Here is a 22,766-nt window from a genome sequence, read left to right on the forward strand (position 1 = left end):
TCTGGAGCGCTACTGCTCATAGTAATAAACTCCACACAATCAAGGAGTCTACTGCAGTTTGGGGCACTTCTTTCTGTCCCTCTCAGAAGGAGTCCACTGTTTTATGTGGTTTACACATTGGCTCACCTATTGTTTCCTCCTATGTAACGACCCACCCTCACAATGTGGTTGTGGCACCAGACTGACAATATCTCACATATTGGTGGCGTGTCCCCTTCTTTTGACCATTTGTGCTAAGTCTAGTCTTCCTGCTTCCTCAAATTTAATTTTTGTGGATGATCCACAGATGGTAGACCTGGTCCTCGGTTTCCTCCATGAAAGTGGTTTTTATTTCCAGATATAAGGTTCTCCTATTGTCTTGCAGCAGGGGTGGGTTGGTTGTGATTGGGACTCATTTTGCAGTCTTCACAGTCTGTGACTCCATGACCCCCCCCCCCCCCTCCCCCTTTTTCCAGTTTTTAGATTTGGTCTCACCTTTTATGCTTATACTAAGTGTGTTTAATGTTCATTTTTTTATAATTTGACTCCTCTGATTGAATACATTCACTTTTAGCAGACTCTCTTTCTTATGTAACTCCTTTGGAATCATGGGACTGATGACCTCACCGTTTGGTCCCATACACTCTCAATTAGTCAATCAATCAGTTCCTGGCATGCACCCAAACAGATAGGTCTTTCTCTCTACTAAGCTACTGTTCGTTTTGGAGAATATTGAAAATATATTTGGTGAACTCTCTTCCCATAACAAATTATGACGTGGTTCCATCTTAGATAAGACAGAAACCCCAGTCATCGGAATTATTCTCGTCTCAACAACTTGGAGTTCCTGTTACCAAAACACTGTATGAGAACCTAAGCTTGGTAGAGAGATTAGTTTTTCATTGGAACCTAACACTACAAATGGATGAAAAACTATATAAACGCTTGAGGAGGTGGGAGACCCACTTTGTGCACCATAAACATTGAAGTCTGCCAGTCAAAAGTTTGACACTGGTGTGTTCATCGTCACTTTTGAGAGGGATTTGCTTCCAGGGAAGAGCAAGATCGTAGTCAGATACTGTGATATGAAACTTATTTCTCACCACCTATGCATCACAAGTTCAGCACTTTGTGGATATGTTTTTCCGATGTACTCACAACCCTGTTTGTGGAGACTGTGGCTGGCCGGTTCACAAAAATGTATCGTGTCTGTGCTGTGTCATTGTGGGAATGGCCATACTCCCCAATCCTAGAAGTTCTGATATCAACTTTTGCCACTACTGTGTCTCAATCATTAGTAGTACTTGACGTATTTACTCCCTTGAAGTCGACCTCTGGTAGTTGCACAAATTGACATGTGGGCGATATGTCCTACCCTCTTGTGGTTCCTTGATCTTCATTGGCCACTCCCTCGCCAGAGCTATGTCCACAATGCGGGTAACACGAGGTCCACCATACGTATACAGTAGTATGGTTTGTTGTGTAAGTTATTTCTGATGTACATTAAATACACTTCAAAAGAAAACTAAATTACTCATGTATATCAAGCAAGGAGATGCTGGAACTGCCTCCCTTCTTTGTTCAAGCATTTGTGACACCTGCTTAGAAAACTACTCATTACATTCTGCAGTTTCTTGGCATTTCTTGACATGATAGTTTTGAAGTTCATCTAAAGCATGTGGATTTGCTTTGTACACATTCACTTTTATTCCCCCCCACCCCAAGACAAAAATTGTATGGGATTAAATCAGGAGAACAAGGGGGTTGTATGTTGTTAGTGATTATTCTAATATTGAAACATCTAATGAATTTCTGTAATGAGATGTTTGCTTGTATGTGCTACCACAACGTCCTGCTGAAAGTTCATGAAAGCATATTTTCTCTCAATCAATTGATCATAAAAAGGCAGCAAAATGTTTCCCATGTACCCCTCACTGTTAACTGTTTTCTGGAAAGAAATGGTCTATTATCCTCTCACAACTATTTTTTGATCATGCAAGAGTTAGTCATGTATTAGCTTTCTAGAACTCCAGTAATGGTTATTTTGTGAAGTAACGTACATACTTAGCTTGAATCATGAATAGTCTGAGTAGAAAGTTAGGCTAGGACAGTTCCTCTGTCGTGCGCCATATTCAAAATCCATCCACAAAACTGCATCCCCTTTTTTTTGCAGGATCATCCCAGTAACAGTTTAGCTACAGGAATACGAGGTATTTGAGTTTGTAATGAGCTTCCCAACATTGTTGCTATTTCATTTTGATAATACAACCTGTAATCCTAATATGAAAAATTTTTCTCATACTTTTTGTGCCAGTGATTGATCCAAGTCTTAAGGTAAACGTAATGTTTTGCCATGTACATTAATTACATATGGCAGGTGTTGCAATCATTGGACTGTCAATTTTTTCCCCCCCTTGACTATATATTGTCGCAAATACTTCGGGACACTATGATGCTACATTGAACTTACAAATAGTGCATTGAGGTTGATCCCTTGGAGGTTTAAATCTGTTCCTGCGTTATCCTTATCTTACATATCACACCTTTCATCTACTGTCCCTAATAAATTCTCACACCAATTTCTGCTGACAGTGAAAGTGATGGACAGGTTTTCTTTGTCATAAATATCGTCAGCTGTGATAAGTGTAGGTCTATTATGCAATATCAGCATAACAATCTGATAGAAACAGAACATTTAGACACACATTTTACAAGTAAATATTGTCCGCAAATATAGCACGTGTTGGAACTTTGACGGTACAGGTTAAATACTCCTTGGAATATGAAGTTTTACTCATTACACTTGTTTGCTGGTGGATGACACTAATGTGAAGGAAAAGTGAAAAGTAATGGACAGTAATTTTATTACCAAAAAGTTTAATATGTACAAAAAACACAAATTAACTTAAAACTTTTACCTACTTTCCTACATAGTCACCAACATTCTCTACACATTTCTCACAGTGTGGTACCAATTACAATATGCCCTGTTCATAGAAATCCGTTTGGTTGGTGTGTAGCCATCTGCAGACTGGTGATTCCACTTCTGCACCTGTCACAAAGTGTTTGAGGTATTTCGTTATGGGACCAAACAGATGAAAGTCCAGCGACGCACGGTCCGGAAGCTATGGTGGAGATCTGGAGCCCCACCCACCCAGAGTTGGCAATTTTCCTCATGAACAATAGCAGCAACATGGGGGGTGAGCATTGTCATGATGTAGTTTGACACCATCAGCATTAATGTTGTTGTGTTTGTCACGAAGGGCACTACACAACTTAGCCAGAGTTTTAATGTAGGTTGCAGCAGTCCAAGTGGTTCTGTGTTCTGCAGAGTCAACCAGTACCACACTGTGTATATTCCAGAATACTGTCGCAAGCACTTTCCCAGCAGATAGTGTTTTCACTCTATAGAGGCCTACTTAGTAATGGGCTTACAGTGGTGTGCCCATGACTCATCGCCAGTGACAATTCCTTTCAGAAAGCCACAACCTTCTTTGGAGTAACACGTTAAATGATCCAAGCTTGTCATCATTCATTGGCCCTTGTGGTTGTCAGGTTCTTAGGCACCCAGCGAGCACTAACATTACAAAATTTCAATGTCGTGAACAGTATTGTTCACTAAACTGTAGAAAATGTTGAACTGCTGTGATAAGGTTCACAGTTGCACATGCTAGTCATTGAAAATTGCTGCCCTAGTGGCTCTGACATTCTGTGGGGTTGCAGCTGTTACTTGCTGCCTGGAGTGTGAGGAATCACTAAGGTTCACACTACCCTGTTGGAAGAATGCACACCACCTGGAGACATTTGCTACAGTCCATACAGTCATCCACATACACATTACGCATGCTCCCATGAATTTCACTCTGTTTATGCCCTTTTGCCCACAAATATCGAACTGCACTTCGCTGCACATGACAGGTTGACAACAATAACATGTGCACCATTTCTGTTCTGTAGTTCACTTTCCTTGTTAGGGATGCACATGAAAACAAAATACGTGCTGTAGTGCAAACTTCATTCTGTATCATTGTGAAATTACAGCATTCCAGCAGCGACACTAGGGGAGAAAAAATTATTGTGCATGATTTTCCAATCCTCTCCCATATAAATAATAATAAGATGTTATCACCTACATAAAGTATCCTGTGGTGAGTGTTGCACTTGTAAATATGACAGACAGAAGTTCCTCTGCAAACAATATACATGGAATAATTGATTTTTGGGGGAGGGATAGCAGCAGCACATGTACTTCAAAACTAGTTGCTTTAGTCCTCAAAAATTCTCACAGCACCTTGTAATGTAGGCAGCTGTTCCTGCTTGTATGGAAATACGCAAAACTATAGTACACATCACTTGTTAATGCTATAGATATGAATTAGTATAACATGTCATGGTGTACCGCATAAATTGTTCATGCATGCTGAATTTAAAGAGAGATCTAGAAATTTTTCCAAAAAGATGATTCTGTGTAGTGGTTTCAAATGGTGTTTGTAACAAATATTTGCATGTGGATATATAAACTATGTCAAAATATGTAACTGGAAGTAGGACTTTCATGTAATTTAAAACACTCCACTAAATTTGTTTTCAGGCTGTTCCAGTGGTGGTGGGTGTTGGTGTTGTTATTGTGACTGCAATATTGGCAAAAGTATATTTTAGTCGGAAGAAGTCAAAAGAGCCTTTGATTACTTTAAAAGATCCCACTGTAAAATATGCTTTACCTCTGATCGAGAAGAAAGTTATTAGCCATGATACTAGGAAGTTCCGGTTTGGTCTTCCATCAGAAGAACATATTCTGGGTATGGTATAAAGTATATGTACTGGTATTAAGATAATACTTTTACAATTATTCATCTTTGAAAGTTCATTTAACGTGCCATTATGAACAGATCACTCCACTAAAGAGTGTTACTCTTCTGTAGGTCTCCCTATTGGCCAACACATACATCTTTCTGCAAAAATTGATGATCAGATTGTTATTCGGTCATACACACCAGTTTCAAGTGATGAAGATAAGGGTTATATGGATCTTGTCATTAAGGTAAGCACCCATAAGTTGTAATTTTTAAGTATCCAGTTGTAACACATGGTGTGTGGACTTTGGAACCATTGAAACTTGTTGTTCAACCATGAAATAAGGTTTACTGATGTAGCTGGTCTTATGACAGCACACATCTGCACTCAGTTTAAGGATGGCAGTTATCTCAGAAACAAATGGTCTTCGGTTATAATGGCCTCTTATCTCCATTTTAACCTTACCGCTAAAACAGATAAGAATAACCGGATCATTATATAAACAATTTTTGTTTTTTTATTGCTAGTATTTCGAGCAGTAAACATAGTCATTGAACAAAGATCTAAAAATTCTTAAACTCCCTCAGTCTTTTGCATCACATGTAAGAAACATAGAATCTAAATATCAAATAAAATAGATAACTAAGATAAAACTTAATCCATCCACAATTTGGTGCTTTGCTCGAAAAGCCCTGTGGTGTTGAATAAAAAAAAAATCACCAATAATCTCACACTGATTCTAATTTTTTAAATCTCTGCTCAAAACCATATTGTAATCAAGGACCACATCACCATTTTGGCATTACAAATAGTCTGTGCTAAAGGGTGAAAACTGAGGTTGGAGGTCACTATTCCTTATGTTAAGTTGCCCATTTCCAAGGGTTACAAGCAGATAACGGCATATTATGTAGACACTCTCAGCCGATCAGCTACTCCTTGTTTTTACCTTATTTTTATTGTCAAGCATGAATCAGTTAACTTTTTTAATATATTAATGTTGCCATAACTCTCTCTCTCTCTCTCTCTCTCTCTCTCTCTCTCTCTATCTATCTATCTATCTATCTATCTATCTCCTGTTATTTCATAGAAATTACAGACAAATAATAAGCTTTTGTGTAAAAGTTGTAGCATTCTTTTTCTTTAATCGGAATGAAAAGTTTTTTTTGTTTTTTTGTTTTTTTTGTAAAAAAAAGTAAAATATGTATCTTCACTTATTAATGGGACTTTTAAAACAATTGATTTTTACAGACAAAACCAGAAATGCTTATTTGAAATAGTCAAATGAACAATTTAAATAGTGGGCAAAATATAACTTACTAGGAACAATTTCATGGTAGTAGTTAAAATTTTGATAATGACTGAATCCATTGGCAAAGATTTTACTGTCCAGTCTGTTCGTAAATATTCATTATGTATTGTGTTGTATATTAAATTGGTTCTGTCACCAGAAACAGTATCCTTCAAAGATACTCATATTCAAAACCCACAGAACTTGCTACCAAACTGGTTTTAAAAAGTTTTATTTAAACACACACTGTTTTGGCACCCTTGCTAAGGCAAATTGATACCTTGCTTTTGTACCTGGTTATCAGTAAAAAAAATAAAAATACCTGTTGTAACTGAGACCAAACAAACACAGAAATACCTGTTACTAAAAGTACCGATTTAGGTTTTACAAGTCGGTTTTTCCCATCTCTAGTTCAATTGTCCTCTGTTAGATTCAGCTATCGAGCTACGGCAGTACTTCTAAAATCTTTCAGTATTAAAATGTACCTTGACTTCCGAGGAAAGGAACATTTTTGAGATGGGAAAGGGGTCAGTGTTGGTCAGTGACAGGATTGAGAGCGGAAGTCTACCAAGGACACCTCCCCTCCCCCCCCCCTCCCCCTTCCCTGTGGCCTGACCATAAAAATTTCTTTCTGGTTGCCTCTCCTCCTTTCACAATGACCTTCAAATTGTCAGCAACTATTTCCATTCCCTGTTTCCTTTTTCCTGTCACCCCAATCTAGCTGTAGTGTCGGCACGATGTAATTGGTCAGGACAGTTCATGTGCGTGTGTGTGTAGATTTGGCTACATTCTTCGTCTTGATGATGTTCCTGTCGTCTCCGTTCCTCAGATATACAGTGGTTTTTTATTTTTTTTTTATGTTTACTCCCTCCTGTGTTTTAGCGAGGACTTCCCATTACCTCATTCTTAAGTTTTTAAATTGTTAATTGACATTGTTTTAGGTTTACTTCAGGAATGTTCATCCAAAATTTCCTGAAGGTGGCAAGATGAGTCAATATCTTGAGGACATGAAGATAGGTGATACAATTGATGTGCGTGGACCGTCTGGTCGCTTAGTGTATCTTGGCAATGGCCGCTTTTCCATAAAAGTGCTTAGGAAGGATCCAGCATCAACTGTGGTAGTCAAAAAGGTTGCAATGATTGCAGGTATGGGTAACAGATGTAAATTACTCATTTTCCATAAACTGAGACACCAATTATACTGGAATATATTGTTCACTATTATTGTTGTTATTATAGTTGCACATTATAGAGCCAAGATTTGCATTCTATGTAAGTATGCTAGGTTTCTTATTAAACTGTTGTTAGAATTTTAATTATATACAGTAATTTTGTACACAATCATGTGTGTGATTTAGCAAGCTAAACTAGTGTAGTGTTTATATTATAATCATTTTCATAGTAATATAATTGTAAGTAGTAAATTACTACTTGGACCCATCAAGGAAAAAAAGTGGGGGGGAGGGGGGGTGAGTTTGACACATTTTTACTAAAAATAAATAAAATTTGCAGACAACCTCTTTACCATGTGTTGTATCTCTGTGAGAGCAAGCTTGCCCAGGCAATTGGGACTATTTGGGTGGACTTTTGTACCCGCAGTTTGTGTATAACAGCCGTGGTGGTGGTGGTCAATACAGAAAGGATGTAACAGAATAGTTCCCCTAATAATACTTATGGAAAATCAAGATTGATTAACCTGACACAAGAGTATTGGGATGTACACTATATGATCAAAAGTATCGGGACATCTGGCTGACAATGACTTCAGTTTGTGCTGCCAACTATCGGTAATGTTAGAATTCAATATGGTGTTGGCCCACCCTTAGGCTTGATGACAGATTCCACTCTCGCTGGCATATTCAGTCAGGTGCTGGAAGGTTTCTTTGGGAATGGCAGCCCATTCTTTACATAGTGCTGTACTGAGGAGAGATATCAATGTCAGTAGGTGAGGCTTGGCACGAAGTCTATGTTCCAAAACATCCCAAAGGTGTTCTGTAAGATGCAGGTTGGGACTCTGTGCAGGCCAGTCCACTACAGGGATGTTATTGTCGTGTAACCAGTGTGCCACAGGCCATGCATTATGAACAGATGCTTGATCGTGCTGAAACATGCAATCGCCATCCTCAAATTGCTCTTCAATAGTGGGAAACAAGAAGATGCTTAAAACATCAATGTAGGCTTGTGCTGTGATAGAGCCATGCAAAACAACAAGGGGTGCAAGCCCCCTCCATGAAAAACAAGACCACACCATAACACCACCGCCTCCGAATTTTACTGTTGACAGTATATACACTGGCCGATGACATTCACCAGGCATTCGCCATACTCACACCTTGCCTTGAGATCGCCACATTGTGTACCGTGATTCATCATTCCACACAATGTTGTTCCTCTGTTCAATCGTCCAATGTTTATGCTCCTTACACCAAGCGAGGCCTCGTTTGGCATTCACCAGCGTGATGTGTGGCTTATGATCAGCCGCTTGACCATGAAATCAGTTTTCTCACTTCCTGCCTAATTGTCATAGTACTTGCAGTGGATCCTGATGCAGCTTGGAATTCCTGTGTGATGGTCTGGATAATTGTGTGCCTATTACACATTACGACGCATGTCAACTGTCGGTGGTATATATCAGTCAACAGACGAAGTCAACCTGTAGGCTTTTGTGCTGTACGTGTCCCTTCACTTTTCCACTTCACTATCACAATGGAAACAGTGGACCTAGGGATGTTGAGTGTGGAAATCTCGTGTACAGATGTCCAATCACCTGACTACGTTCGAAGTCCATGAGTTCCACGGAGTGCTCCATTTCATGATGTCTAATCACTACTGAGGTCGCTGATATGGAATATCTGGCAGTAGGTGGCAGCATAATGCACCTAATATGAGAAACATGTTTTTGTGGGTGTCCTGATACTTCTGACCATATAGTATATTTACTTTTATGTAAACAGGAGACCTTTGAAGAAGTTTCACCTAGCATCTGGAAAACCTTGGACACCACAGATTGTAACAAAAGAATGGAGGATCTTCTGAGTGAATCCATTGATAAGAAACTTAAGGGAGATGTGATGGCCAGTATAATCAAATCGATGCAACCACTGCTAAAACAAACTGGAATGAACTTGGAGATGTCCAGAAAACTTATTCCATAAATTCCACAGGCGCCAAGGATATATGGTGTGGTGAGATCCTAAAGGCTTTTACTTTATCACCCATTGTGAATGGAATTAATTCACCAACGAACAGCATAGCAAAAGAACTGCCTCCAGAGCTTTGATATGTGATGAGCCACATAGATTTGTATGTTAAGACTCCACCCAATTTCTTGTACTTTTAAAAGATAAGTGTATCTTGGCTATAGATCTGATGGTCAGCTTCGATGTGAAGTCTTTATTCATGAATGACCAGTGTCTTAACACAATAAACATGTTAGAGGAGTGCATGGCACCTGATGTCTGAAGCTAGTGTGCCACTGTTTAATGACCACTTATTTCAGGGGAAAGGGAAATTAATTGAACAGATAGATGGTGTAGCTGTGGGTTTCTCTCTCACCTGTCACAGCCGACATCTTCATGGAAGTATTGAAAGAAACAGCACTCCAGTCTGTACTATTACACCCAGAATTTTGGCTCAGATATGTTGATGACTCCTTCGTTATCTGTAACATGGAGAAGAGGAGCTACAGAATTTCCAACAACAACTCAATCGGAAGCACAGTAGGATTCAATTTACTATGGAGATAGAAAAGAATGGCGTGCTGCCTTTCTTCAGTGGGGAAGTTTACTGAAAGCCTAATGATATACTTGGCCATAGAGTATACACAAGGCCCCCGCCACCATATGCCATCTCCCACCCTCGCCCACTGCAGAAGAAATCCCCCCTGCACACTTTAACCAAAAGAGTGTGCAGGATCAGTGATGCAGAACTTCTGAAGACTGAACTACAAAATCTCAGGTCTATATTTGGAGCCAGTGGTTATGTGATGAAGATAATAGATGAAACTAAGATGGCAAAGGATGAAGGCAATAGGGAAGTGCAGGAGGAAGCACAAAACGTTACCTTAGGGGTCACTGAATGTGTGGGCAAGACTGTATGCCAAGCAGGTATCAAGCCGACTTTTTGAAATAGAGACAGAATAGATGATGTTCTTGGCTCAGTGAAAGATGCGGTTGACAAGCTACGTGCTGTTGGAGTTTACAGAATTGGCTGCTAGTGTTGACTAGTGGATGTAGTTGAGACAGGGTGGCCGTCGCTCACAGGTATTTAGACATCAAAGACATATCAAACTAAAAATAAAAAACTAAAAAGTCAATGGCGGCAGAATCTAGGACAAGTGTAGCAAAAATGCAAAACTTCAAGAAGCCCACATATTGCAAAACAACCTCTTACCTTCATGAGGAAGATAGAGAAGTGATAGAAATACCCAAGCGACTCACCACCATGAAGAGAGGGGACGGGTATTGACTTCTTGTGTCTGTGCTGTCAGCAGTAACAGCTCTATGGAACTGCAGCTCATATGAACCAACGCACACAACAACGTGGGAGACCACAGCAGCTGCAGGTACACAGAGTGCTGACGACAGGCCTCGGCCAGCACTAGCCAACAAGTAAGCAACATTACGTTATAACTGGCACCTGTTTCCCATTCACCTATTCCCACCAGTGGCAAGCAATAAAGCAAACACCAATCAAGAACATCTATTTCCATCAATGAAAATGAATAACGAAAACACCAGCAAAGGACGCCTAACACCCCTCGGGGGAGGGGGGGAGGGGGAGGAGGAGGAGGAGGAGGAGGAGGAGGAGGACACCCCGAGCCATATCTCAAATAGTTCCTGCAGTTTGTGAAGCTTTGGTTAAAGGATTTCAGGATTATGTACAGGTAACTCTGAACATGTATTTGATGATGTACATTATTATTTTCAGATTCAAACTAATTTACTTTATCATTTTAAGTGAAGATAATTGTTTCAGCTTGGTGTCTGAAAGACTTCCACTAAATGTAATGGGGGGAATCTGAACCTGAAGTTGACAATCCCCCTGCCACTTCTACATTTACTCCTGTGCCTCCTACGAACACTCACCTCCACCTCATATAGCGTATTATGAATGTTTTTGTGCCAGATGCCCCTTTGTAGGATGGAAACTCCTGCAGTTTGCTGTCTACAAGTTGTCCAAACTAACTTGATAGGGTTTGTTGTTGTTTCTGTTTTTTTCTTGTCATTGCTGCAACATTTGTCATCTTGTTTAAGGGGGGGGGGGGGGGGGGTCACTTCTTCAACCCTCTCTTGGCTCGTTTTTGTGGAGGCGGGATACTTCCCCCTTCATCTTTGTTTGTAGCTTCATCTTGTACATTTTGAACAGTTCATGGTATCTCTTGCAAACATGAAGTCAATTTTATTTGGTTCCGATGCAAATGACTGAAGATGAGTGACATGCAAAAGAAAGCATGTTTAGCCAGGTGCTCCACTTCACCCATTGTGGGAAGCATGTTGTCTTACAGTACCCAGTTGTTATTGGGAGCTAATGTTACAGTTACAAAGGGTCATTAACATTGTGTTGATTGCTGTTGTTGACACCAGTTAAATCATTTTTATATGCCGATGTTGACTGCCAAGAAAGAATTTCGGATGGGGGTGTTTTTAAGAATGATGCTATAAGTGAACTAATGAGAATAAATAAAACTGAACTTGCCAGCTCTCGAGGGACAAAGCCACTACCATGTATATTCATATATTCGTGGCAGGTGATGTTTTTCCACTACAAGAAAACATTGTGAAACCATATCTAGGAAGGCACAATGAAGGATCAAAATAAAGAATTTTTAAATACCGACTGTCAAAGGTAAGGGTGGTTGTGGAAAATACATGTGGAATAATGGCATCAGTGTTTGTTCCAAAAAAAAAATTCGTTGCAATCGGAGAAGGTACAAAGAGTTGAAATGAAAACAGTATGTCGCTACAATTTTTTAAGGAAAAATGCCAAGTCAAGGAGCTATTAAAACCCCCAAGGAAGTTTGGAATCTTAATGCCTGTAGATAGATGAAGTGATCCCAGGAACTGCAGAATCTATTTTTGCACCCTCAAACGTACATCGTGGAAAAACTTCAGTCACATATAAAGAAATCTGTGATGAATTTGCAAATTACTGTGTAAGCCCACATGGAGTTATACCATTACAAAATAATTGTCACTAAAAATTGTTATGCAGTATTGAATAAAAATAAACATGAGCAAAAAACCTTGTTTACCTCTTCAGTTGTCACTTGTTTCGTTTGGTTCCTAATATCATGCAGGAACTGTAGACATCGAAAAGGAAACTGCTTTGACTCATAAGCAAAGTCTGCACCACTCTCAGATCTCTTACTTTTGTCAAGTTTGCTGTCCTTATGTCTGTACTGAGAAATGATAGATTTGATCTTCTTGTCAACATCACTGCTGCTGGTGTAAAGCACCACAGCATATTTTTTTTTTTTTTTTTTTTTTTTTTCAATGAGTCTTGTTTAAATTTAGTATTTTTTTTGTAATTTTGGCTTCTGACATTCCAGAGGTACTCCTATGCCTCATATAGTGAGGCAAGTTCATGAACTTTGCACCTCATCCACACCTTAATCCAACACACAGAAAGACAACACGCACATAAGAATTGAGATAGAATCCAAACATTGGTGTTGTGTAATGATATTTAATGGTAACAGCCCATGAACAATGCACCTTTGACTTACTGACACAGCCATGGAACACTGTTTTTGTGTTGCCCACATCAGTAGTCCAGTACTACGGAGAATGTAGTTAACTCAGTGTAAACGTGGCTTTAGACAGCTGTCTGATATCAGGAACTGACCATTGCAAGGACAGTGAACAGTTTGGCTTGTTGATCTTGCTTGAGACTGCAACTGCTTTCTGTGTCACTAAAGCTTCTGATGATATCACCAGCACTGGAAGATGAAAATGTTAGGCCGTGTCGTATGTGAGTGACAGAAGCGAGCGACTTCTGGATACGCGACACTCCAGTGACAAGCAGCAGCATTGGGTGAAAAGCTTGGGTGTCCTGCGTGCGAGTGACCTTGTTGCACTACAAGATGGCTGCTTAGAGCCAAGCAGCTGTTTCTGTAAAGCGAAAAGGAATGCTATGCATGAAATTTACAAAGGGAGGAATCTCCATGGAGAATTTCATAAATAAACTACGAAGACCACCAGACAAATTCTTAAATTACACGTGAATGAGCAGAGGAGCATTTGATTCAATTACAAATGTTTTTTACATGACCAAGAACTTCTAAGAGTCAATAAATGCGGAGGAATGATTACCTCGTGACTAACTACGCTAAATACAAACATAAGTACACAAATTGACATCTATGAAGTAAAGCTAGCTGTGGTGTAGGGGTAGTGTATTCAGTTCGTGATTACGTGTTTGGTAAAGGTCCAGGGCTAGATTCCGGACAATTTTACTGACTCAGTTAAAATTCTGTATACTAAGTGTTATGTATACTGTTTACACTGCACCACTAAGTATGGTTTTAAGGTCTTGCGAAAGAAGTTGATCTTCACACCTATCCCAGTATATTACACACATTTAATTCCTAATAAATTACAATGAATCTGAGCCATAGTAAAGTTAGCTTTGAAAAGTGTGCCACAGTGTGTATCGTGAAGCAGTCGGCCTCCGTTTCCTGGCGGTGGCTCCTTTGTCGCAATTGAAGGCTTCGGTGTCTCCCTCTAGCGGGAAAGGAGAAAAGTGAGCTGTTCGCGTGGGTTTAAGAAGTGGCTGTATGAGCTCTCGTAGTGAGTTGACAGTCGGGGCATCAAGAAGTGACTTCTCTGCTGGTGCTAGAGGGACAGCACGCAGACCGCGGCATCAGTGTAAGCGACGTGAATAGCGGCTCCGTGGTATGGGGCATTAACTGCTCGCCTCGAAAGGAATAGGGACCTTATCTGCAGTTCGGCCTTATGCTGTCGACTGGCGAGGAGGTTCTGAAAATCGGCGCGCCTTCCTGCATCCGTTGAAACGGCTGGCAGTGGGTGGCTCGGCAGAGCATTTGGAGGCTCAGTTCTGGGAGTCATAACGCACCAGAAGTTGATTATTGATTGTTAACAGATTTTATGAAGTTTAATTGAATTCAATTTACTTATTTTTGTTAATTATACCAGCCGTATTTTTTGGGGTTTCCCGCCATTCATTCTCGTCTGCCCACGTGTGGGAAGGTGGTAATATTAGAAAGGGTGGTCCGTTTGTCCCCTTTTGAGGACGAAAGGGGGGAGGGGGAGTCAGAGTAAATCTGTGGTTTGGATTGCTTCTTTCCCCTCCCAACTTACCTACGGGTTTATTTGACTGTTAGCCTCTGCCATGTCTGTGAAAGTCTAAGGCACCAGTGACACTACTGTTTAAAATGCAAGGCACTAAGACCTGATCCATTCTCTTGCCTGCCATAACTAGTATTACTAGACTCACGTGTAAAAGGTACTCTAAGAAAGAAGAAAAATTCCTTTTGCCTCTTGGTAAGAACTAGTTAATTGCATAACGAACTCCTGCTCATCTGGAAACTGTAACTTGCGTAAATTTGTGTTGATGTATATTTGGCTATAATCAAGCAAGGTTGTTAATGTACGCCGTAGTGGATTTTTTATATTGTTTCTAGTCAGCAGAAACTGTTGTGTGTTTTTCCAATTCAATACCTTTTAAGGCTTTTACTCAACGTGCTTATGTGTTTTATACAGGTAGTTGGTTATTAGTTTGTGTGTGTTTTTTTTTTTTTTTTTTTTTTTTCTCCTCTCCATGCAAAAGTTTGCCATTTCATTACGGGTAGAAATTGTTGCCTTGAAAGGAGAATGTTGTAAAAGTTTGCAAGTCCTACCTGGTGAGCGTGTGTGTTTGCCGTAAGTTAACCGGCAGAAATTTGTAAAATTTGTTTTTTTTATATATGTATTTTGGAAATGTTAATGTTATTAGGTCTCGAACAGATGAAATTTTTGATACTTAATTTATAACAGCTTTTCATGAAATGTTTTAAATTTTTCCTCAGCTTATTAATTATGCTTTCATTAATTACCCTGATTACTTTCAAGCAGTTAAATATTTTCATGACAAACTAGACCCCATCTGGTGACTTTGATACCCCGTTTACCTGTTTCTCTCCTTTTGTTTGGCTATGAAAATTTGGACAAAACCTCATGGTTTTGTTTTTGCTCTGCTCATGAGTTTACAAAAACGTATAGAGTGTTAAGCATATGATAAAATAGTCCTTTCTGTGTGCTGTCATTTCCAAAATTTGTTGTTTCGATATCTTGAACTTTTTATGTGAGATGATGATTTTTTACGACTACTTGATTCTTGAAGCACAGAAAATGTTTGGACGCACCGCGAGTGACCTGTCTGCGGATATAACAACCAATACCTCAAGAATGAAAAGAGATACCACTCTGGTTTCAACTTTAAATACAATTTGCATATATTGGTTACATTTCTTATGCAATAATGTATGGCCGTAAATGAACTATACAGGAAGTCTACACAATTTGGTTTTACCTCTGCAAATTCTTAAATTTTGTGTAGCCATGTACTCAATTTCGTGCAGCTCAATAACTATGATGAATAAGAACATAAATTCAGACCTTTATCGTTTAAAGATATCAAGCTATAGGTTGTGGAAATATCAAATTTTTTCACCGAATAGTTTTCTGAAAATCGGATGTTAAGTAATCCATAGCTGCCGTTGCGTCCGCTACACTGCTTTGCCGAGAAGACACTTGGCTGTTGCTCTGTCGCTCGTGCTGCAGCGATAAGATTCAAACACGTTTGAATTCAAACACGTTTGAATTCAAACGTAGCCAGTTACAGTGGAAGACAGGCAGCGACACAGGTGTCGCTCACATTGGACACTTCCGTAACTACACCTGTGGTTGTGTTTTGTTGCCTGAAGCTGTTGTTCACATAGGACACAGCCTTAGACAGAGAATTATGCTCTGTACTATGGCCTTGTGACCATAAACCAAAAGTCAACAATAAAGCAAAAAGGTTGTGATATGAAGATGGGAATGATTTCCTGGGTTGGTGTGGTAGACATGCATGTTTTATGACAAGGTAGTAGCAAAAATCTTCATTAATTGGTGACAAAGTCGACATTGTTTTTTAAATTTGGTGAAGTACAATAACTCTTGTATGCAGTATTTTAAGGAAGCCGTGTCCTCTTATTTAGATTAGTACTGTTAACTCCCTTTCCACCAATGTTAGTTTTAATGACTTGATTGAAACTTGCTAATACATCCTGACATTCAGTAACTAGCAGCTACTGTGAGCTGATAAAACAGAGTTCCTAGACCATCAGTTAGACTGCAAACTAAACTGGGAACATCATGTACTTCAGACTGTGAAGAGATTGAGCTCAGCTGTTTATGTATTAAGGGTGCTTTCTTGCATTGAAGATCAGTCACAAAGGTAGCATATTTTTTATGTTTACTCCAGCATTTCACATGGAATTATATTCTGGGGAACCTCTTCTGTTGCTCAGAAAGAGGGATTAGAATCATTTGTAGAGAAAATTTAAGATCCACTAGTCTCGAACTGTTTAGCTGGCTGGGAATTCTGATTATGGCATCTACATGCATTTTTCTGTCATGTGCTTTGTCATGAAGAATCCCAATCTCTCTTAAAACAACTCAGAGCTCAACATGCATGACACTACAAAAATGGGATACACACTACCAATCAAAAAGATCTATCTATGGTGCAGAGATGTGCTAAATATGCTGGAAAAAATTTCAAATTTCTTCCCCTTAAGCTAAGAAACTTGAGGAGTAAGTAATCAATTTTCAAAACTAAATTACTCAATTTCCTCCTGCATTGAGGAATTTGTGAATGAGAGCTTTCCATAGAATGTTTCACGATTGTAAAATAATAATACAACCATTTTATTTAGATAAGGTTATTTTCATTCTGTTGCTGTATATTATATTGTGACTGTATTATTATTATTATTACTATTATTATTATTATTATTATTACTATTATTATTATTATTATTATTATTTATTATTATTATCTTTTACTATAGTTTCTGTTTGCTAACTACTGGTAGTAGGTTGAAATTGAATATACATGTAATCATAATCTTGACACATTCCAGATCCAGGGCGACCCCATCACTGTATGTATCCCTTCGTGTTTGCAAATAAATAAATAACAAAATAAAAATAAACTGTACACTTATTTACAGTGATGGATCTCAGAAAGAGGAAAATGTAATTTTCTCAGCAGTTATCTCTGATAGCCTTTAGAATTTTGCTTCTGAGTGAATTCACTGAGAATTACTCTTCAGTATCTGCCCTGCTTTGTGACTCGGTGCAGAAATTTTCATTGTATTGCGCCACAGTCCAAATAACAACCACAATAGTTCTATGCTATTTTTAGCCTCAAAATGAAATTAATTTTTATTTCCTTTTGTAGAAGATATATTTAAGTGTAGTATTTTAAAACAGTTAGACACAGGAGTAGATACAGCATACATAATTTGTATGTGTCTGTTATACACTAGTCCTTTCTTCGCAGGTGGTACTGGGATTACACCAATGTTGCAGTTGATCCGGCACATAACTCGCACTACTGAAGACACAACTCAGCTTGCCTTGTTGTTTGCAAATCAGTCAGAGGAAGATATCCTTCTTCGTGAGGAATTAGAAGAGGTGTCAAAGGCACATCCAGAGCAGTTCAAGTTATGGTACACTATAGATAGGCCTTCCGAAGGTGAGTTTATCATCTGCCTGCGTGTCTGCCTGCCTATGTATCTCACTGAAGTGAATATTTTCAAGCAATGTGTGAGATTGTTAATTTGGCACAAGAGTGCTATATGTAATTGTCATTAGGTGATTGTGGTTATTTCTTTGGTACAGAAATCTAAGGTATAAATGTTTGGAGGTGGCAGAATTGGATTATTTTAAAGCCAAAAGTATCAAAATTTAGGCTGAAGGTTCAGTGACTGTGTAACTGCTTGCGTGTAAATCAGTTATATTAACTTGTCTCTAATCTTTTGAAAACAGTTATTTGTTCACCACTGTTTGAGAAGATCCAGACTACAATTCTTTTAGAGAACACACTAATCACTATTTAACATTTTCAACACTGCCCTCTTTACAACCGGCACTTGGCTGTGAACTGGCACATTTAATGGATGTTTGAAATTAGACTGCAAAGAACAGAAAAATGATAGGAATATGGTTCTTGCATCATTTAAAAGGAAAAAGTAAGAGCTTTACATGAATGTGAGTTTATATTACAATATAAAATAAAAAGGCATGTTATAATTAAAAAGAGAAGACACAAAAATATCGTGGATAAAAAACTTTTTACATGATGTCTCTATTGAGTAGTGCCATTATTACTGTATCTAAATTTAAAACAAAATATCACTGGACTGCAGGTACCTGTAAACTAGAGTATTTTAATAGTTCAGATGTAGTTAACCTTTGTGTGAAAATCCTGGAAACACTGTGGGACGCAAAGGCGAATGCCACAGTCTTTGCACCATCATCTACTTTCCTTCCTGATGCGCTTACCCCTGTCTGAACATACTTTTCAATACCTAGTAGTGTCACCTTGTTTGCAGTGGGTGGGACCTTCTCTGGAAAGTGCCTTGCAAATGTCCTCTCAATTTGTGAGGATGAAGCGGCTTGTTGCTGAAAAATATTTCCGCCATTCTCAGCCAATTTCTTCCCCACTCTGTGATTAAAGCCTACTAGGGATACATTCTTCTTAGTGTTCTCTTTATATAAAATAAAACTGTTGACAGTTGACACGATAAAAAAGTGGAAAAACAGTTTTTTGGGCAAACGGACAATAGCTGGAGAACTGATCTGCTCTGTCAACCCCAGCTTTATTCCTATTCTAATCAATAATTACGGGTGGCTTTACAATTTCTGTCATTCCACCTTTGGACCTCACTTGAATACTACTGCTGGTAGACTTGTGCTTTGTGGAAAGAAAAAAAAAATCTCATTTTGACTTCCACTTCACTTCCAGGAGATGGTGTTTCCTTTGAAAAACTATCTTTTTTTTTTAGTTTTAGTGTTCTGTCAACATTGCCTGCAGAACCCGTATATACATCACAGTTTAGCATATAACCAGTTGAATCGCAGAGAGCATATAGTTTTATTCCATATTTATTGGGTTTGTTTTTCATGTATACTCTGAAGCTTGTTCTACCAAGAAAGGGACACATTGCCTCATCTATTGTCAGATTCATGCCTCGACGAAAAGTAATTTTGCTTTTATTCACAAAGAAATCAAACAAAGGCCTCACTTTGTGAAGTGGGCCGTGCTTTTCTTCGCCTCTGCTAATGAACGTAGCATTGTCACTCAAAGTGTAACATCGACAATGTAGCGCAAAATCGATCGCGACTCAACAATTTACTCGCAAATCCTGCCTGCGGAAACAGGTCTGTTGACCAATAATCACTGATTTTTGGCAATTTTAAGACGCACATATGCAAAATAATACTGAGAGACCAGTAAATCTCTTGCAATTTTACTGCAGACCACTTGTTCCATATCGAAGCTCCTCAGTTGCATCTGAAAAATGTGATGCTACGCCGACTACATCCTGGAAATCCGGCAGTGCTGGCTGATCGTCTGGTTCCGACCAATCTTGCTCTTTGTGCTCAGTGAGGCTCACACGACCAGGTACCACAGATGATGACTGATGGTCTGTACCACTGTCTGCATAGAAAAAATATAATGTTAAGATTGGTACTAAAAGGTACTAAATGCAAGTGAAGTAATGAACATTACTCATGATACAAAATGCAGTAATGAACTCTTCACTTATGAACAATTCAGACATACACATACCTGAATCATCACTTGTACTTTCGTCTGGAGAGTACAAATCCTCTTTGTCAGAATGGTCAATTTCAGATCCTGCATCTCCATAAAGAATATCCAAGATCTCTGCCTCCGTCAAATCGCTGCGCGATATTTTCACGATCGTAAACACCTGTGAATGAACTGCAGGTAACTTCGTCTTTGCAGTGCTCACAGCCACTCCCAGGATGAGATAGCCGATAAGTGCTTGCCTCTTGCGGAAGAAGAATGAAATACCTCCACATTAGTTGACGAAACTGCTCCGGAGACGCGCTAAACGTGCTTACGGAGCCAAATGAAGGCTCGCCCGTACGGTATACGGGCGCCGTCACCGACGACAGGGCTGGCGCGCCCGTATGGCATACGGGCACCGTGCTGTAAGTGTTAATAGTGTGCTTCTCAAAGACTCAAGAAGCTTGTAAGGAAGATATCTGCACTCTATCTTTCTCTGTCTTGGCAAAAGCCTTAATCAGTTTGTCACAAACATTACTATATCTGCACTTTTTTGCAAGTATTTTATGTACATTGGATCATAGAATTGCTCCCTCATCTGCTCTTAACCTGATTCTCAGGTGTAGATGAATTCAAATCTGTTACCTTGATCATATTCTGCTGAATGAAACTGATGCCACCCCCATGTGTAATCCCCATCTTCAACACCATATAGTCCTTATGTGAATTTTTTGGCACCATATTATTTGCCCTTTCCATAAAGAACATTTCTAATGAATATTTAATGTAGGCTTTCATTTGTAGTTGATGTTTTGAATTTAACTTAAATTTATTGTTCATTTCTCGTAAATGTTTCACCACATTTGTGGATCCTTATTACGAATCTGAAACAGCTGGCTGCTTTGCAAAATGTTCCCTCCAAGCTAAGGCTTTAATGAAACTAAATTGAGAGATAGCATTTTAAATATTAGCAACAACGAAAGAATTAAGTACATGTATTGTGAAATAGTTGACAAATTCTCTCTCTCTCTCTCTCTCTCTCTCTCTCTCTCTCTCTCTCTCTCTCTCTCATCACACACACACACACACACACACACACACACACACACACACACACACACACACGACCCATTAGTGTACGTAAACAGACCTACTGCAAATGTAACTGACCTGTGTGGTATTTCTACTCCAGATTGCTACACATACATATTCCCAATAACTCAACACAAAACGGTCTTCTGCTTGTAATTAACTGTTTGAACAGATTATCTCTCTTAGAATGTAAGAGATACTGAAATGTGTGCACAAAGTGGTCTAAAACTTTCGTTACAGTTTCTTCACATTAATAATTTCTTCAAGAGAACTATTACTATTTTTTATTGGGTAGAATGTGTGTCTCATGATTGCATACACAGGACTAGGAATATCTGATACAACATAGTACCCTGGATAGAAACCTCTGGATTACCATGCCTGGATTCTCAAATTGACAATTCCCATTGCTATTTTGGTGGAGAATGATCTGTTGAACATTTCTTACTGGCATACAGAAGATTAAAAACCCAAATATAATGTACCAACGATTTCATAATATTTTAACTTTTGAATGGTGATTTCATCATTCATACAGTTGAAATCCTTAACACAGTCTCAGTAGTAAGAAGTTCAAATTTATCGGTGCTAATATATTGTGTGGACTGTTCATAAAGTCTTTTTCAAAATCCAAACTTCTTTTCAGTGAGAATTTTTTTTCTGTTATAAATACAGTGTGTACATAATGTCAAGGAACACTTTCAGTTACTTATTGTGCAAGAACCAAACATTATACAGATATCATACATATGTCATTTTGAAGAGAAATCCTGAAAGTAGTGGTTTTTTTTTTTTTCTTCTTCTTCCATGTTTACCGTCACAGCATACTTTAGTAATTTACTGATAACCAGCGCTAGTTGCAAACATGGCGAGTTCAGGTGCAGAGCGAGCTGTTTCATGGAATGGCCTCCCTGATCACCAGATCTCACTCCATGTGAATTTTTTCTGTGGGGTCACATTAAAGATCTGATGTATGTACCGCCTCTACCACGTGATGTAGCAGAGCTCCGGGAGAGAATACGGGAAGAAGCTGCTACAGTTGATGATGCCATGCTGAGATGGGTATGGCAAGAATTCAGTTCTTGTATTGATGTCTGCCAGGTCACTCATGCTTCACACATTGAATGTTTGTGTGTGTGTGTGTGTGAAGAAGAAAAAAAAAAAAAAACAACAACAACTTAGAGTTCTCTTCAAAATACAATATGTGTGACATCTGTACAATGTTTAGTTCTTGTGCAAGTGTTCCCAGAATTTATGAACACCCTGTATTTAAAAAGTCTATGCTACATTACTTTTCAAACAGTTTAAAAGCTTAGTAATGAAATGGGATGATACTGCTCTTGTGAAGTTGTTCCACAGCAGAGTTTAATCTGTCTGAAAACTACCACTACAAAAAGATTCAGTAAATAAGTCACTTTTTCTTTTACATGTGATTCTATTGCAAGCAATAGAAAATTGATTTTGATGATAGTTGTCAATACTAACCTTCTTTTGGAAGATGTAAGATATAACTAAATTTTATTCAAATTTATTGGGGACAGTCTTATCATAAACTTTAGATTACTCAATAAGAATGTGTTGAAGTCGAAATCTGATACAGCGAAAGTAAATTAAGGGGTTTAAAACTGGGAAATAACTGTAATGAGCCCGTTATTCACCTTTAAAGTACTTTTCTTTGTTTTTTCTTTTTCCCCCCTGCATATTATTGTCAATAATTATCTGGCAGATTTGAGAGACATTGATAACTTAAAACACGGGTGCCCAAACGTTTCCTTTGACAGAACACTTTCAGAACCCTAGTACT

At 38.7% G+C, this 22,766-nt stretch overlaps 1 protein-coding gene across 4 annotated transcripts in view; it reads left to right on the top strand.

The window, feature by feature from the left end:
• Positions 1-22,766, top strand: part of LOC124804711 (NADH-cytochrome b5 reductase 2) — a 39,141-nt gene that overhangs the window by 13,476 nt on the left and 2,899 nt on the right. For all 4 annotated transcript variants that reach the window (XM_047264973.1, XM_047264974.1, XM_047264970.1 and 1 more), the window contains 4 exons: positions 4,571-4,778; positions 4,902-5,020; positions 7,003-7,207; positions 17,612-17,806. In XM_047264973.1, the coding sequence (XP_047120929.1) occupies positions 4,571-4,778; positions 4,902-5,020; positions 7,003-7,207; positions 17,612-17,806 (727 nt within the window). The remainder of the gene's footprint in view (positions 1-4,570; positions 4,779-4,901; positions 5,021-7,002; positions 7,208-17,611; positions 17,807-22,766) is intronic.

Source organism: Schistocerca piceifrons, chromosome 7 (genome assembly GCF_021461385.2).
Source record: "Schistocerca piceifrons isolate TAMUIC-IGC-003096 chromosome 7, iqSchPice1.1, whole genome shotgun sequence".
Taxonomy (NCBI): domain Eukaryota; kingdom Metazoa; phylum Arthropoda; class Insecta; order Orthoptera; family Acrididae; genus Schistocerca; species Schistocerca piceifrons.